The sequence below is a fragment of the Rhamphochromis sp. 'chilingali' genome (assembly GCF_963969265.1).
Source record: "Rhamphochromis sp. 'chilingali' genome assembly, chromosome: 17".
Classification (NCBI taxonomy): Eukaryota; Metazoa; Chordata; class Actinopteri; order Cichliformes; family Cichlidae; genus Rhamphochromis; species Rhamphochromis sp. 'chilingali'.
Genome location: NC_137944.1, coordinates 8,957,399 through 8,973,459, shown reverse-complemented (window position 1 = coordinate 8,973,459; position 16,061 = coordinate 8,957,399). Strand labels below are relative to the sequence as shown.

The 16,061-nt window shown below is 41.5% G+C and overlaps 1 protein-coding gene across 2 annotated transcripts in view; it reads left to right on the top strand.

Annotated features, from left to right (window-relative positions):
* The first annotated feature begins 11,735 nt into the window (after positions 1-11,735).
* The window catches only part of arid1ab (AT-rich interactive domain 1Ab), a 53,694-nt gene continuing 49,368 nt past the window's right edge, over positions 11,736-16,061 (top strand). For both annotated transcript variants that reach the window (XM_080862474.1, XM_080862473.1), the window contains exon 1: positions 11,736-13,030. In XM_080862474.1, the coding sequence (XP_080718600.1) occupies positions 12,134-13,030 (897 nt within the window). In that variant the 5' untranslated portion in view covers positions 11,736-12,133. The remainder of the gene's footprint in view (positions 13,031-16,061) is intronic.

Below are 16,061 nucleotides of genomic sequence, written 5' to 3'. Positions count from 1 at the left end.
TTGTAATACTTCTGTAACCTAATGCTAAGTTGTGTTTGGGCCAGTTGTCTGGAGGAGACAAACCATACTACAGAGACACATGCCAAACAAAACCCTTGGTTGGCACTATGATGTGGGCATCATGCCTTTGCCAGCCTTCACTCTGTAGGGCCTGTGCCAGCCTTTTATAAATGCCCTATTTGGCAAGAGCTGTGCCCAGCAGTGTCTCTTAAGGTTCTGGTTCAAATACCCTCTTCAAATGTGAACCCAATCCAAATCCTAAATGATCCAAATGATGCGTTCCAAATTGTAAGCTCTCATATCACATTCAGAGGAAATCGTGGATTATGTTTTATCAACTCCACTGGCAACAGATGGAGAAAATCTGGAAAGTCATATGCACAGCCTCGTTTTACTTTATTGTCACACACTATAGTACATTTTGTTCGTTAATCTCAGCATCCTTGTCCCTTTGCCATGTGCGGAGAATAGGAATGGAGCTGCAACATATCAGCGTTCACGGTGGGTTTTCCAGGTATTCAGAGGCGAGGTGCGTCAAACCACAATTGCTGCAAAAGAGCAATTACAGTTGAATGTTCTCTTTCATCAGCATTTCAATGCAAAGATTTGAAATCTGACCCTCAAGCCAGTACCACCTCTATCTTCATCCACCTTCCTACAGGCCAACAATCAGTACCAAAGAATAGTTTCTGCCCTCAGAAGCCTTGTTGTCCCCTATCTCAACACCTCCCCGCAGAGTCAAGATAAAGTTTTGTTTTCACAGTTGACTAGTGGGTGGGTGGTGCTGGATTCCCCTCACCCCCCCCCCCCCCCCCACACACACACACACATACACACTGGCTCCAAAAGGTCATTCTTGACGTGTGTCATGGGGGCATGCTCGCTGTTATCCCACATGCCGCCTTGCAAATGTAGTGTTTCATGTGACAAAGTTTGTCCCCAACTTTTCCTCCTGTTTCAGTGACTCTGACACTCACATTCGTTCCCTTCTTCATCCTTGTCCTTTGTGAGTAAGAATGATCGCGCCTGAAACAGCACAAACATCAGCCCCATAAGAGGGAAGAGTTCAGGCACAACGAAAGGCGCATCTGTAAACAATGGGTAAAAGACTGGGACAAGAAAATGATTCAGCTGGAAACAGCTGAAATATATCCAATTTCAGAATATGAGAAGATTGGTCTCTTGAGCATCTTCAAGAGCCCAGGGATTGAATAACATCAGCCATTTTTCAATATAATATCTTGTATCAACATACTAATATTATATGCTGAAAATGGTTTCTCCATAAAAATAGACTCTATTTTCCGTGCTGGATAAGTACAGCAGCTCGCAATTCTTTATTTCATTTTTCACACCATCCATTCATTCATGTCCAATTCATCTTCTCAGCCTGCCACAGTTCATATTGATGCATGCTCAGGGCTGTTTTGTAACAGGTAGCTTAATCACACCAGTCTTCAACGTGTCAGTTTTGTCCATCTCTCTGCTAGCCCACTCTGCTTTTCATTAAGTCTGCATTACAGTCTGCTATTTCACCTCCAAACAAACACAGGTCTCCTGACTGCCACCGCTGATTGGAAACTTGTAGCTCCTGAATCCCTAATTCAAACAATCATATTTGGTTCAATTAAACTTTTAAATATTAATTCATTCTTTCATGAATATACTGCATGAGTGGAATCTAAAGTCCAGTCTGTCGTGTGCACGTGGAAAGGAGAGCAGCGACATCAACATCAAAGTATTTTTTGAAATGAATGAAATCTTTTACAAGCGTTATTTTATTAAAGTATTTTTAAGGCGATACAATGCTTTTTTCTATTGTTTTGGTGTTTTAGATTTATTTTCACACATTTAATTGTTTGCTGTTTTAAAATTAATCATTGCTTGAAAGGAAAATATTTCTTTAATTATTTTATAAATCGATGAACTCCTTTTTCAGTCTCACAATGCCAGATTTCTGGATGATCTTACTGTCTGAAAATCTTTGTCGCTCCATTGAGACAAATATGAAGTGAGGGACATTGTGTGATTATAAAGTCATTCAGGTCAAACCAACAGCCAGCCTCTGACAGCGAAAAGTTTGAAATGACATACATTTGGAGAAAAGGAAGTGAACAAAAAACCTAGGAAAACGGATAAAGTACAAGAAGCCCTCTGACAGCACAAACCTCCTCCAAGGCAGCTCAGTATTTACTTTTAAATACTTTGTTCTTTTTAAATGTACTGTAAGAAGTTTGTAGTGCAGGAAAAACAAGCACAAAGTGCATAATTTTGTTATTTGCCCTGCTGAAACTCATTACATAGCTAGTATAATTATTGGTTTTATTTATGTGGATACAGCACACGTGTAGCATTCATGCAATTACTTAATACATTTGTTTAAATGTTTTTTACAAGTAATAAATATTTAAAAAATCATAAAAAAAATTGAAGTTTTTTTTTTAATTCTAAAAAAAAGGATTCTTATTCAGGAACAATTTGTATTTAAATGGTTATATCCTGTTACTGTAATGCACATAACAGTCATAATAAAATAATTATATATCATTCCCCATACATGGTGTCAATACAAACAATGGCAGTAAGGAAAATAAGGAAAATAGTTCTATTTTAGCTCTATATAGTATTATTATCACTTTGACCTTCAGATCAATCTATTGACCTTAAAGGAGAGGTCAAAGGTCAGATGTGACATGATATTTTAAATCCTACTTTCTATGTTGAAAATAAGCAATACACTTGTAAGAATCAGATTCTAATTTATAATGCTTCTATATTGATGTTAAAAGTGAGTTTTTCCTTCCCACTGTTGCCAAAGTGCTTGCTCACAGGGGGTCATATGATTGTTGGGTTTTTCTCTGCATGTATTATTGTAGGGTCTACATTTCAATATAAAGTGTCGTTGTGATTTGGCGCTGTATAAATAAAATTGAATTGAATTGAATTATTTAATTTTCTAAAAAATTAATAATTAAGTTAACTTTTAAGACCTTGGGAAATGTAAGCCAAATTTGAATGGATCCTTAAACAGCTATCATATGGTCAAAAAGAGTAATTCAATTCACTTTTATTTATGTAGCGCCGAATCACAACAAGAGTCGAATCAAGTCGCTTTATATTGTAAGGTAGACCCTACAATAATATATACAGAGAAAAACCCAACAATCATGTGACCCGCTGTGAGCAAGCGCTTTGGCGACAGTGGGAAGGAAAAACTCCCTTTTAACAGGAAGAAACCTCCAGCAGAACCAGGCTCAGGGAGGGGCGGGGCCATCTGCTCCGACCGGTTGGGGTGAGAGAAGGAAGACAGGATAAAAGGCATGCTGTGGAAGAGACACAGAGATTAATAAGAAGTATGATTCAATGCACACATGCACGTAAATGCCATTTTATAATTTAGATTTTTCTAATTTTCCAATTTATTTAACACAGCTCTTGAGTGCTTGGCTTCTGTAAATTAGTGTAAAAACCAACCATCCGGTGCTTTCTTTTGATATACATATTGAAAAAATTGATTATGAATATGAATTTGTTGGCAGAGTCTTCAAAGATGACTATTAATATTAATGAATATTAGCCAAAAAAATTCACAGTAGTTGGCAAGTACAAAATAATATGATGTATTAAATGCTATGACGTCTCAAACTCTGTATTTAAACATGTTTTTGTAAAGCTAAGTCAAGACTTAGGTATACATGAATCTGAAAAATTTAGCAGCCAAATCAGTTAACATATAAGTGTTGCACTTACACTCATATAAATCTTTTGAGTTTATCTTAAATTGAGGAAATATAACATTATGCACCAATAAGCCATCTTGAGACTGGAGTCCAAGAGCACAGAGAACAGGAGGGTCCAGAATAAAGGACCCTCCTTTAAAAACATAACAGAATTTAACAACATAACAGACCTCATGATATTTGTGCAAGTTTACTTACCTCTGGCAGAGTACAAACTGTTCCACGAAGAAGAAACTTTATTACACAGTTACAGTGTGGTGTTGTTATGAGAGAGCTAATTGTCTCTTTATTGATTAGGAAACTAGCTTAATTGGTTAGCAAGCTAGATCAGATAGCATGTTCCTACACTTCAAAAACTTTGATGATAAGTTACTTGAAGGGAGAAAGAAACTGCATTGCAATGAAAAGAGAATTAAGTCTTTTGTACAGGAAACTTTTTTTTTCAAATCAGGAATTCACTCAATGTTTAAGTTTCATTTTAAAGTAAATTTTAAAAAAATCTTTTAAAAGCAATGTGGTGTTGCTTTTGTTGCAGTGCTTTTTGAAGGCTTCTTTATTTCATATTTAGTGGTAAATCTGATGGTAAATTCCACATACATTGAATGTTACACATTGAATTAGCAGGGGGATGATATATGTATGTGTATGTATGTATGTATATATATATATATACACACACACAGGGAGTGCAGAATTATTAGGCAAGTTGTATTTTTGAGGAATAATTTTATTATTGAACGACAACCATGTTCTCAATGAACCCAAAAAACTCATTAATATCAAAGCTGAATGTTTTTGGAAGTAGTTTTTAGTTTGTTTTTAGTTTTAGTTATTTTAGGGGGATATCTGTGTGTGCAGGTGACTATTACTGTGCATAATTATTAGGCAACTTAACAAAAAACAAATATATACCCATTTCAATTATTTATTTTTACCAGTGAAACCAATATAACATCTCCACATTCACAAATATACATTTCTGACATTCAAAAACAAAACAAAAACAAATCAGCGACCAATATAGCCACCTTTCTTTGCAAGGACACTCAAAAGCCTGCCATCCATGGATTCTGTCAGTGTTTTGATCTGTTCACCATCAACATTGCGTGCAGCAGCAACCACAGCCTCCCAGACACTGTTCAGAGAGGTGTACTGTTTTCCCTCCTTGTAAATCTCACATTTGATGATGGACCACAGGTTCTCAATGGGGTTCAGATCAGGTGAACAAGGTGGCCATGTCATTAGTTTTTCTTCTTTTATACCCTTTCTTGCCAGCCATGCTGTGGAGTACTTGGACGCGTGTGATGGAGCATTGTCCTGCATGAAAATCATGTTTTTCTTGAAGGATGCAGACTTCTTCCTGTACCACTGCTTGAAGAAGGTGTCTTCCAGAAACTGGCAGTAGGACTGGGAGTTGAGCTTGACTCCATCCTCAACCCGAAAAGGCCCCACAAGCTCATCTTTGATGATACCAGCCCAAACCAGTACTCCACCTCCACCTTGCTGGCGTCTGAGTCGGACTGGAGCTCTCTGCCCTTTACCAATCCAGCCACGGGCCCATCCATCTGGCCCATCAAGACTCACTCTCATTTCATCAGTCCATAAAACCTTAGAAAAACCAGTCTTGAGATATTTCTTGGCCCAGTCTTGACGTTTCAGCTTGTGTGTCTTGTTCAGTGGTGGTCGTCTTTCAGCCTTTCTTACCTTGGCCATGTCTCTGAGTATTGCACACATTGTGCTTTTGGGCACTCCAGTGATGTTGCAGCTCTGAAATATGGCCAAACTGGTGGCAAGTGGCATCTTGGCAGCTGCACGCTTGACCTTTCTCAGTTCATGGGCAGTTATTTTGCGCCTTGGTTTTTCCACACGCTTCTTGCGACCCTGTTGACTATTTTGAATGAAACGCTTGATTGTTCGATGATCACGCTTCAGAAGCGTTTGCAATTTTGAGACTGCTGCATCCCTCTGCAAGATATCTCACTATTTTTGACTTTTCTGAGCCTGTCAAGTCCTTCTTTTGACCCATTTTGCCAAAGGAAAGGACGTTGCCTAATAATTATGCACACCTGATATAGGGTGTTGATGTCATTAGACCACACCCCTTCTCATTACAGAGATGCACATCACCTAATATGCTTAATTGGTAGTAGGCTTTCGAGCCTATACAGCTTGGAGTAAGACAACATGCATGAAGAGGATGATGTGGGCAAAATACTCATTTGCCTAATAATTCTGCACTCCCTGTATATATACATACATATATACCATTTTGCAAATTTAATCAAAGCAAAATAACTGGTTTGCAATACATCAATTAGTAGTAGTAACAAAACTTTGAATACCAAACTTCTGTCTGACTTTCCAAACGGTTTCTCTGACTCTAGAAGCTTCGAGGAAATCTTTCCACTAGAAAATTTCAAATTCATTCCAATAAAACTGACATTTTACAATAAGGCGCATGCAGCTTTTACAAGAAATTCAGCGGGGTGTGTTCAGATCTGACGCTGTAAAATTTAGATACAGTCGGACAAAAGTCGTGCATGTCTTAAAGTCGCTGTAGGTAAATTATAGACTGAATACTCAGAAATTCACTCTGTGAATAAAAAACAAACAAACTGATAACATATCCACTGCATAATGGTTCTCAGAAAAAAGGTGGATATGAAAGCATAGAACAAAAATTGCTGTGAATGATTTCTGTAACTAGCTAAGACTAGCAAGTACAGAGACTTTGGCTGGCATGTCTGACCATAGAGACTTCTACAGGAGTCATAAACAGGTTAATACTTAGAAGCTAGAATATAAACTTATATATAAACTTATATATAACAAGAAGCTTTAATTTTTTTGGAGGAATCCAGGTTTTGTAATCCCCTATAGAAGCCTGTGGTGGTCTTATTCTTCCCATATATTTGGCTCCTGCTTCATAGCTGAGAGACTGAAAAGATGCTGTGTGTGATTTACGGGGACCTGTGAATCACACACAGCATTGTTTTTCAGTCAATGAGAAGCTCACACGCTGGGCTCTCTGACCCACAATGGAGCAGTTCCTACTATGCTCACAGTGATGAGTTTCCTTACTACAGAGATGATTCCCCTGACGGTTTCTTTTCATCCCTGCTGAAAAGAGAGCGAGTACTTCTCTGTCCTTGCAGGGTGGACACCGTAATTTTGAGTGCTCTTAACCTTGCCTGGCTTTGTTGAGATCGGGAGTCTTTCCTTTGCTTCTCTTGAACACACTGCGAGAAAATGGAGTTTAGAATTCAGCGCCGGTGCCTGTGTGGATTTTATGAATTTGGGGACTTGGGAAAAAAATGCCCCCTAGCAAATTATCACCCCACACACAAAAAAGGTGGATGAAAGTGCTCCGGTGTAACCTGAATATGTCCTATCGGCTTTGATTTGAAAGCCTGTCATGGGGCATAGAAGTCCCCTAGTCTATTTTCACCTAAGGAACAGAGAGAGGATTTCAGTGCTTAGGAGAAAATAATAGAAGGACTGATTGAATGTGTGCTCTGCAGTTCAGGGTGAGCTGTGGCCACTAGCAAAAAGTTTGATTCCATTTGATCAAATCAGGTAAGAACAATGGCTGAAAGATTAACTTGAAACATGACCTCATAAGGTTGCAGAATAATTCCCAAAGTGCTTTTTTAATATCTGTTAATCTATCAAAGCAGTATGTTGGGATTAAATGTATACTGTGGCTCCTGACTGTGAAGGCCGGGCCAACATATGTGGTTTGCTTTGTCTTAAAGCCAATATAAAAACTGTTGTCCACATTTATTAAAGAATTGTGCAGGAAACCGTGCAGGTCACCTACTGGACATTTCTTACTCCAGCACTGTTTACGAAACAGTGGGTGTATGTTTGCCAGGTGTACATTTAAACAGCAGGTTCCACACACAAACTGTCTGGGAACAAGCCGGATGCCAATTGCACTTCGCAAAGTGGCACTTCCTTCCTCTACACACTCCAGACTATGCGTTGAACTGCTGCCTGGCAACCATCTGGAAGGGACCCAACTGTTTTGATTGTGTGTGGCCGGGACAGCGCGGGTGTGGGATTGACACTCGTGTTGGGTGCAAGTGTGCGTAAATGATGGACTCTTGACAGCCATAAATTCTCAGCGTGTACAGTATTGTCAGGTACGTGTTGTGTGTGGCTATTGTACACGTGGGTGTGCACCATGCATGTGCGCCTGAATTCAACTCCGGTCTTGTTAGGGAATTCCACACCACATTATTGGGTTGTCTTGGTGATTGTATGGCTTCATTCCCAGACTGGATCCCAAGGGATTAAAAGAAAAGCAAAACTCCTGAATGATCAGTCACCAGTTAACTCAGCTAGAGTGACACTTTTACAGTCCAGTGCTGAAATTATGTGAACAAAGTTGCTCTATTAAAAATGCATATTTAAGAATATCAAAGGCCTACATAACTGAACAGAAATTGAATATTTTTGGCTTTGTTGAGTTTGTAAAACATTTATGGCCCCAGCCAGTCCAGCGAAATGACTGTGTTGTATTGAAAAACCAGATATGACGATATGAATAACGAACACCCAGCAAATTTTTGCGGCTCTAAATGCAGCTGCTGTTTTCTTTCTTTTTCCCTTCTTATGATCAACCTCTGATAAGAAAACAAAAAAAAAAGGGGGGGGGGGGGGCTGGATGAAGTCCAAGCTGCTGCCCTGGTGATGGCCAGGGAAGCCATGGCACCAGGGCCGAAGGTGATGCATCAAGCTCATCCTTGCAGGGAGGCGGTGGCGAAGCACAAGTAAACACTCTTAAATCATCGTCCTGGGACACATGAGGGGAGCGTGGGGGGTGGTGGGGATGTAGCGAGGAGAGCGGAATGCCACATGACCCCCCCTCCAATCCCTTCTGGCTCTCCCAGAGCAGGCATTATCAATGGTCAGAGCAAAGACACAAATCGCAGTCCAGGTGAAACAGCTTGCAGGCCTTCATTGCTTTTTCATCTTTGGTAAAATAATTGTAAATTTGACAAAAGACACAGGGATCAAAACTGTGTAGGTAGTATGAATCTTTTCCTGCGTGTGCCAAGCCAGATTATGACAGCGAATTAGCGAGTAGTAAGTTTTCATGGTAACACTTTTTCAACAAGTCATCTGTGGGAGGCAACAGTTATAGTACAGCGACTGTATACGAGCAGCAGTATCAATTACTGTAGGTGGCTGTTGTCTGATTCAGCTCCAGCACTTCATAGAAAGAAACTCTGCTTTCGAAGTTTCATCCTGTCCCTATTAATTCGGTGCTAAAGGAGGTCCTCGTGCCTGCTGCCGCTGAGCTTGTCCGAACAGGCAGCGTGGCATTTTAAAGAAAACCATATCCTTGTAAAACAAGAATCACATAAATAAATGCATGGCACTCTCTGCTGCACAGGAGGTCTTTAGCATCATGTTGTTGCTCTCCCACAGAGATTTAACATACCATATGATCTCAGGGCTTTTAAGTCACTTTGCAGCCACACAGGCGGCTGAAAAAACAGATAAATATTTTTCAAGGTGAACCCAGATAAATGGAGCATATTTTGAAGCCTCTTCTAAAATAGAACTGAGAACATGCAGCATAGAAAGCAGATTGCAGTGCGCTTTAAAATATATATATGAAATATATATATATGATATATATATATATGAAAGAGAGAAGAGAGACTTATAATAAACAGCAAGTTTATGCTAAAAAGAAAAAGAAGCTCCCTACCCCCCTCCTCCCTTACAGCCTTCTATCTGCGCTCTCTGCTAACACACACACACACACACACAGCACACACACTCCTCCCTTAGCCTATATAAGCAGACAGCAGCTGAGCTGACCCCCTCCACCCTGCCTTCTCTCCTTTATTAAACATACAAAAGCTGTCTTTGCAGCTTTGAAATACATGTGGATATGTTTGTTGATTTCTTAGCAAAACTTCAGGAAGAAAACATGGTCTACTTCTGCACAGATAGTGTGAGCAATATGAGCAGAAAGCCCCGCATTGTAGAGAGAAAGGGCTGAGCAGAGCAGGGCGCTGCTGCTTCCCATCCCCCACATTCACATAGCAAAGTTCTGCTGCTTTTGCAAGCGGCAGTGCTGCCTTCACGTGCTCCACGTGAACGCTGCGAATGCACAGTGTCGCAGCGTTCAGGCGCTACAGCTCGGAAGTGAACGTTATTTTTTCACAGCCTTTTCACTTAAAGTAGTGAGCATTGCGTGTTATTTGATTATATGAAAACGAAAATACTGTGTTGTCTGGTTTTTACATTCCAGGCAAAAAGCACGTGCAATACGGTTAAGTACGTTATTTACGTTAATGTGCGCTACGTTCCTTAAAGTATAGAAGGAAGGTGTCGTTTCGTGTGAAACAATGAAAAACATTATAAAATGTTGAGTTTCCTCAATTTTGGTTATTACTTGTTGTTGTCTGGAGAGTAAACCAATATTTTTTTCTTTTAGCTTGTGACGTGTGCGTACGCCTTTGCTTTAAAATCTTTGCTTTGCTGTTTTGTTTGTTTGTTTGTTTGTTTTTAAATCTAATGAATTCGACACTTGTTTCCTGTAAAGTAGCTAATGTCACCTTAGACCTATTAGAACAGAATCTAAAGTGCTCCTTTCACTCCCCTGACATTTTTGTTGTATTTATAAAGGAGATTTGGCACTCTGACCGCACTCTAGACAACCTTAGCTTATGGCAATTAAGATGTTAAAACATTTTATACTCTCTTTCATATTTACTTAATTTTTCACTCCCTATAAGTCTTTAATATTAGACTAGGTGACGTTGATTAGGAAAATTCCGACAGCACTTGAAAGCAGCACGAGGGCTGATGCTGCTGCTAGGAGAGCGCGAGGCAGGCAGGCAGAGAACACGAAGAAAAAGGGGGTGGGGAGAGAGAGAGAGTGGTGGAGAGACTTAGGGTGTCTGTTCCTGTTAATTGTATAGGGCTACTTCATGCTTTCTCCAAATATGTCCTGTCCACTGTGTGCTGGAGTGAGCCTCGACTCCTACATGATATGTTCAAATATTCAGCGGCCCTGTCACTTTTCCCACCATCGCTGTTTCTCATTTTCTATCTCCACTTCCTGGTCTGAGACTGGCTCAGTCCATCCCCCATTCTTCTTCCTTTTCTGCTCCCTCTCTCTCTCGCGCGCTCTCTCTCAAACACACACATGCGCCACAAACATGCACAGGTTGTAATTTCATGCTTTCCTCCGCTTGTGCTGTTGTAGACACATGGAAGCAGTCACTTCCACCCATTAGCACACTCTTATAGAAGATGACATTGTAGCCTATTTTGTTCCACCCCTTTCACCAGCTGATAGAAACCCACAAATGAATGTAACAGAAGCGCTCACAGCTTAAGCACGAACTGCACAGTCGTGGCTGAAATAAAAAAAAAAAATAGTATGGCAAAAGAAGGGACGGCAGAAGTGTTTTGATAACACAAAACAGTCAGTATTTAGCAGTGAGATATATAAGGAAAGACCATGAGCACCAAGCACGTGGCTATTTGAAAGATATTTGAAGTAAAAATGAAATGTGGGAAATTCTGGTTATTTGTAACGACAAACAGAGCTATTCAACATCTACTTTGTAAAGTTACGTGTATCTTAGCAGGTAGTATCCCCAGTATAAAAGCATACAACTAAAATCGTGTTTTATTTACTAGGATTATATTATGTATTATATTATAACGCATATTGATTAATTCCTATTTAAAATGAAAGACAGCACAGAGAATTAGTGTAACTTATTTTCTAAATAAACATCTCTCCAGGAGACATTAGCTTTTTATTAATTTGCGTCATTTAATTACCCTCTGTACGGCTGGCACTTTATGCTAACAAACACCGCTTCTCGAATACGTCGACGGTTTTATGTATGCGCTCAGTTCAAAGCGTATTAGACCTTCAATAACGGCTCTCCTTGTGTATAAACAACAGGGAACAAGCAGTCCGAATCCAGTTGCTGTAGATTCCGCTCCGGGTTTTTATTTTCTCGCGACATGTCGGTAAGATGGCTGTATCTCGCGGAGCCTCGTGCTGGTTTGGTTGATTTCTAGCTCGCGCTCTCGTTCTGTAACAGAAGGCCCCCCTCCAACACACACACACTCACTTGTGTCGGTTAAATTCACTTCCCTGGCTCTGTATTTATACATTTTTTCTTTCACAAACTTTCCCCTCTCTGTTTTAACTTTAAACGGAGTCGCGGTGGATTACCGGATACCGGTCCGGGCGGAGGGAAAAGGGGGGAATGAACCGGGACAACGGGTACGTTGTTATAAATATACTTGTATTTATATTCAATGGTTATTCGAAGTTTGATTGTGTGTGAGTCGCCGTGCTGAGAGAGAGGCAGAGAAAGAGTGGGGGAGAGAGAGAGAGGGATATCATGGCCGCTCAGGTCGCTAGCGTCGCCACTCTCAACACTAGCCCGCCATCCGAACTAAAAAAGCCGGATCGGGACACACAGGAGGAGTCGGTACCGGGAGAGAAACAGCATGAAAATAAGGAACCGGGACCTGACGGTGGATCTCCTGGGCAGAAGGAGCTGCAGGACGGGACCGATGCTGGAAATGCTGGGGGAGGAGGGGATCCTGACATGAAGAACGGCAACGGGAATTTACCCAGGGTAAATAATAATAGCAGTAATCAGAATGATACAGGCGGGCCCGAAGGGAATAACCATCCCGGGATGGGACACCACCACCCGGGCCCCTTTCCTCCACCTCCTTACGGTTACAACCAGCACTACACCCGGGCCCCTTTTCATCAACATGGCGGACAACAAAGCCCTGGCATGGCAGCTGCATCGGGGCCGGGCATGATGGACTCTTACCCCCCTAATTCACACGAACACGGCTACCCCAACCATTACAACAACTACAGCCCGTTCCAGAACAGGACTTCTTACCAGGGCCCGGGATACGGGGCCATGAATTCCCCGCGTAACAACCAGCCTCCGGCTGGGGGGCAGCCAGGCAAGCAACAGCCAGCAGGAGGAACCACAGCTATGGCTGCCTCTTATAATAATCAGAGATATAACATGGGAAACCAACAACCTACGTCTACGCCAACTTTAAATCAGCTTTTGACATCCCCCAGCCCTACCAGGAGCTACCCGAATTATCCCCAAGGAGACTATAACAATCAGGAGGGGGCCAACAAGGGACCAGGGGATATGGGCAGCAGTCAGTATGGTGGGGTTCATCCGGCTTGGCAACAAAGGACCCACCATCCGCCTCCCATGAGCCCGGGAAACACTGGACAACCTCCAAACAGAAATCAGGTAAACTTCACTCACTGCACTGACACACTTTGGCTGACTTAAAGTCTCTCAGTCGCTGAGAAAAAGCACTGTAGAGTTGAATATTGCATTGGACCAGCCATTGTCTATGTAGCAAGAGCTCTAAAATGGCTGCCTCTCTCTCTCTCCCAATACCACCCCTGCAATAGTGTTTAGACAGAGAAAGAAGCCGCATATTCCGTCAGAAACAACTTTCCGAGACGTGGGTATCGGTGTGTGTCCCTGCTTGGTACAGGGCAAGAGTTAGACTAAGTAGAACAAGAGTTAGCGGGGAGAAAGTGTGTGCGTGTGTGCAGGGAGATGAGGTGATATTTGTTCGCGGTATTGCTCTAGCCTCGCTGTCAGTGCTGTAACCGCTGTCATTTCTGCGAGAATCCGCAGCGAGTCCGGTTCTGTTCGGTGCCGAGCTCCCTCCGGTGCTATCAAAAGTTGTGTCAGTGGCTGTCGAGGCGATAAACAAGATGCAAATGACAGCGATAGCCGTTAAATAATATTTGCATAATCATTAAGAAAAAGAGCGCTGTGTCTGTTAAAAAGCCGCTGCAGGCCGGAGTAGAGATGTGTCTCAGAGTCGGGAGAATGGCAACAATTCCATCCCGATAAAGTGTTTACTCGGATCAAAGTGTGATTGTGACCGCGATTGATTGTCTCGACTTGAGGGTTTTCATTCATTGCGGGATCGGTTCGACTCGGTTCGCTGTCTTTTTTTCTCTGCCTCTTTCCTCCATGTGCCGCCTGTAAACACGGCCCCGGCGCTCGGAGTTGGCAAAGTGCAGATTGCCTTTGCTTTGGGATTTGAATTATGGAGGTAAAATCCTGCTGTCAGAGCCAGGAGACAGTTGGTCTTAGGTTGACATGCGAGCCGAGATCTGATTGGCTCCCCCATCCCTCTGCTCTCGGCCATTTATAATTGCATCTAATGGAAGGCTGCAGAAAAACAGCCCCCTCTGCCCAGTGTTCCTCCACTGCGTAAAGAAAACATAGTCCCTGCCTCTCTTTTTTGATTTTTTTGTTGTATTTATTATCATTTTGAGCGATTTTGAATGCAGCTATATGGTCGTGTAATTAAAAAGAATTGTAAAAACATATTTATTATTCTAGTGATATCAACAGAAATCTAAAACCCAAAGACTACTTATTTATCTGTAAATGCTAACCTATGATTTGGTTGCATTTTATTTGTGAAAGCATTTTGAGAATACAGTTTGCTCAGTTCCTCCCACTGCAGTAATTTGCATGATGATGTAGTGATGTGGAGTCACCGTTGTTTTTATTTGTGTGATTAACCTGACACGTGCTCAGTCACTGCTTTGCTGTTATTGACCTGGCATGTAAAGTTTGGGGGGTTTTTTTTCTTCATTTTTTCCCATTTTTGCTTGTGGGGGGAGGGGGGTACACAGCGTGCACTGCTCCTTCAAGTCAACTGACTCCAGAACAGCAGAGAGAGTAGGTGTGGTCATATAGCCCCTCTCCTACAACTGTGTTCTGTGCTGTTTCCAGATCAGGAGTTGAGGAGACTGGTGTGGCCCTGAAAGTCTTGTGGCCACGTGATGGAGCCTGCCTGGCTGCAGTTGTGTTTACAAGCAAGCAAGGTGTCAGCCAAGTGTCACAGCTTTTTTTTTCTTCTTCTTCTTCCCGGCAGGTAGCCTAATTTACTTCCACAGGCAGAGTATGTCAACAGTGCTTACCTACATCTTTCTCTTAAGAGATAACGGCCCCTTGTGTAGTGTTTTATGCTACAGTTATGTGTCATAGGCAATGTAGGTAGGTAGAGTTGGATGCATTTGAGAATATTTTGTGGGTTTTGGCTTAATTAATTAAACATATATAGGCCACAGAGGGATGCTTTATCTGTGTACATACAGGATTGCGGGAGGCATAAAATTAAACTCTTTATTTGACATTTGCTTAAAAACAACATTTTTATATCTCTTCTGTATTCTCATTTACTTTCAGTGTCCGTTTTCTCAAAACATTTTGCACGTGGCTTTTGTAAATGAAAAGTGATAGATGGGCTGTTTGTTTTTATTTCCCACCAAAAGATGTTTCATCAGACTTTTCATCCAGAGAGGTGAACCCACCACTTGTTGCTTTAAACTTTTAAGGCGACAGCTTTTCACACATTTTGATTGCCACTTTCGCTGCATCCACAACAAGTTAAATTGCCTGCACTTAGAGCTGGATGGTGCACAGTTGTAGAGTGGCTGCAGAAGTGCTCGGTTCAGTGTGTTTTAGAACAAACACCCAGATATTCCGCAGCAATTGGACACGGGCCGTGTTTGCTTATTGCCGTCGCTTTATACAAAAAAACCCCCACATATTCCAGGACGGATGAGGGGTGTCGCGCTGAGTGCGCCCATCTTTCTCCGGAGGGCCCCTTGCTGCTGTTTCCAGGAAAGTTAGGATGCTCCTTTTTACTTTCAGTTTGTCACCTCCAGCATGTGGAATAGTGTCTGTGCCCGGGGACGGCATTAAATTTAGGCAAACTGGGAATTGCTGCTGTCAGGGTGGATGAGTTCAATTTGAGCAGGGTCCAGCCTTTATTGCTGTAGAGTTGCCATATTTACATCACTTGCTTAAATATTGGATGTCGGTAGTTAGATACATGCAGATTACGTTCCTGACATTGCATATATATTAAATAGTGCACATCTGAATCCTATCTCGTTTTATTTCTTTTCAGTTGAATATATTTTAGAAAACCTTGCACATTTTTCTAAGTGTCAGTGTGTCTAAATGGCATTTCTTTCATTTCTAAACTGAGCATTCATCAGGTTTGCGTAGTACTCAGGGTGTCAGATTGAGAGTTATGAACTTCAAATAACCCTTTTTTATATTTTCTATAATATCGGATTGTGTCAAAGAAATGCCCTGCCACCTTTCTTGGAATTTGTTGCTATGTTTGTGGTCGGTGATAGATTGTTAGCACAACATCTTTAACAGATTCAAATGATATTTGTGGGGGAGCTTTAATTAATTATTAAATACGCTATAGAAGGTGCTCAGCTGTAAA